At 53.2% G+C, this 1,276-nt stretch overlaps 1 protein-coding gene across 1 annotated transcript in view; it reads right to left on the minus strand.

The window, feature by feature from the left end:
• Window positions 1-548: 548 nt before the first annotated feature.
• APOC1 (apolipoprotein C1) overlaps window positions 549-1,276 on the minus strand; it is a 2,707-nt gene continuing 1,979 nt past the window's right edge. The window contains exon 4 of the mRNA XM_008051793.1: window positions 549-729. Coding sequence (XP_008049984.1) covers window positions 672-729 — 58 coding nt within the window. The 3' untranslated portion in view covers window positions 549-671. The remainder of the gene's footprint in view (window positions 730-1,276) is intronic.

Genomic DNA, 1,276 nt, shown 5'->3' on the forward strand with positions numbered 1-1,276 from the left:
TAGATACAAGGTCTTGCTAAGTTGCCCAGGCTGGTCTCAAACCCCTGAACTCAGGCAACCCTCTTGCCTCCAACTCTCAAAGTGCTGAGATTACAGCTGTAAACCACCACACCCGGCTGGGATTTTCTTTTGAGTCAGGGACTCACTCTGTTGCTCAGGCTGGAGTGCAGTGGCACCATCATCACAGCTCACCGCAACCTTGTCCTCCTAGGCTCAGGTGAACCTTCTACCTCAGCCTCCCAAGTAGCTGGGACTCCAGGCACACACCGCCACACCCTGCTAATTTTTTGATTAGCTGTAGAGAAGAGGTCTTGCTCTGTCACCCAGGATGGTGTCAAGCTCCTGGGCTTAAGCCATCCTCCCGCTTTGGCCTCCCAGAGTGCTGGGATGCATAAGCCTCGGTTTGCAAGGTTCTTATGAAGATTCTTTCCAGCTTATGAAGTTAAAACATTCTCAATACAGGGCAAGTACATGAGGCTCAGTACATTGAAATCACCCTAAGGTACGACCATACCCTCTCCCACTGCCCCACAGTGAAGATCTCAGAGAATGTTCTAGAGCATTTTTATTGGTGCAGGGGGGACCCGGGCATCGCGGAGGGAGCCTTGGGTATGTGAGCTGGGATGTGGGAAACTTTCCGAGTTCCTCCTGGGCTGTGGCCCTCCAGGTGTTCAGGAGTCAATTTTCAGTTTCTCCTTCACTTTCTGGAGTGTCTCTGAAAACCAGTTCCTGTGTGGAGAGATGGGGAGGAGGGTCACTAAGTGCTGGCACTCCCTAGATGCCCAAATTCGCTTACCTGTCTCCCTGATCTTCTGGTTCCTGGCTTTCCATTCCCACTGTCTGTAGGAGTAAGAGGATAGCTGTGCTGGGTGGGCCAACTTCTGTGACCCGGTTTCCCAGATGGACCAGCGCACCTTGAATTCGAAACACCGCCCTGGCCTGGCTTTCAAGGCCTGTCATCTCTTGCGACCACCCCTTTTGTTCCAAGCCTGCTCTTGACCTACCTGTCCCCCTCTCATTCAAGGACACATTCCAGCCTCCCTGCCTCTGCCCAAGTTGTTCCCCTTGTCTGGAAGGCCACACTCCCTAGATCCCTGCCTCAGGGTCTTTGCCTCTTCCTCCATAGAGGACATTTTCCCCAGGTTTAGGCCTGGCTGGATTTTCCACATTATTCAGATCTCAATTTAAAGTGTCACCTATCAGCCGGGCTCGGTGGCTCAGCCTGTAATCCCACGCCTTTGGGAGGCTGAGGTGAGTGGATTGCCTGAGCCCGCGG

Source organism: Carlito syrichta, unplaced genomic scaffold, assembly GCF_000164805.1.
Source record: "Carlito syrichta isolate Samal-C Ts95f unplaced genomic scaffold, Tarsius_syrichta-2.0.1 Scaffold67556, whole genome shotgun sequence".
NCBI lineage: Eukaryota > Metazoa > Chordata > Mammalia > Primates > Tarsiidae > Carlito > Carlito syrichta.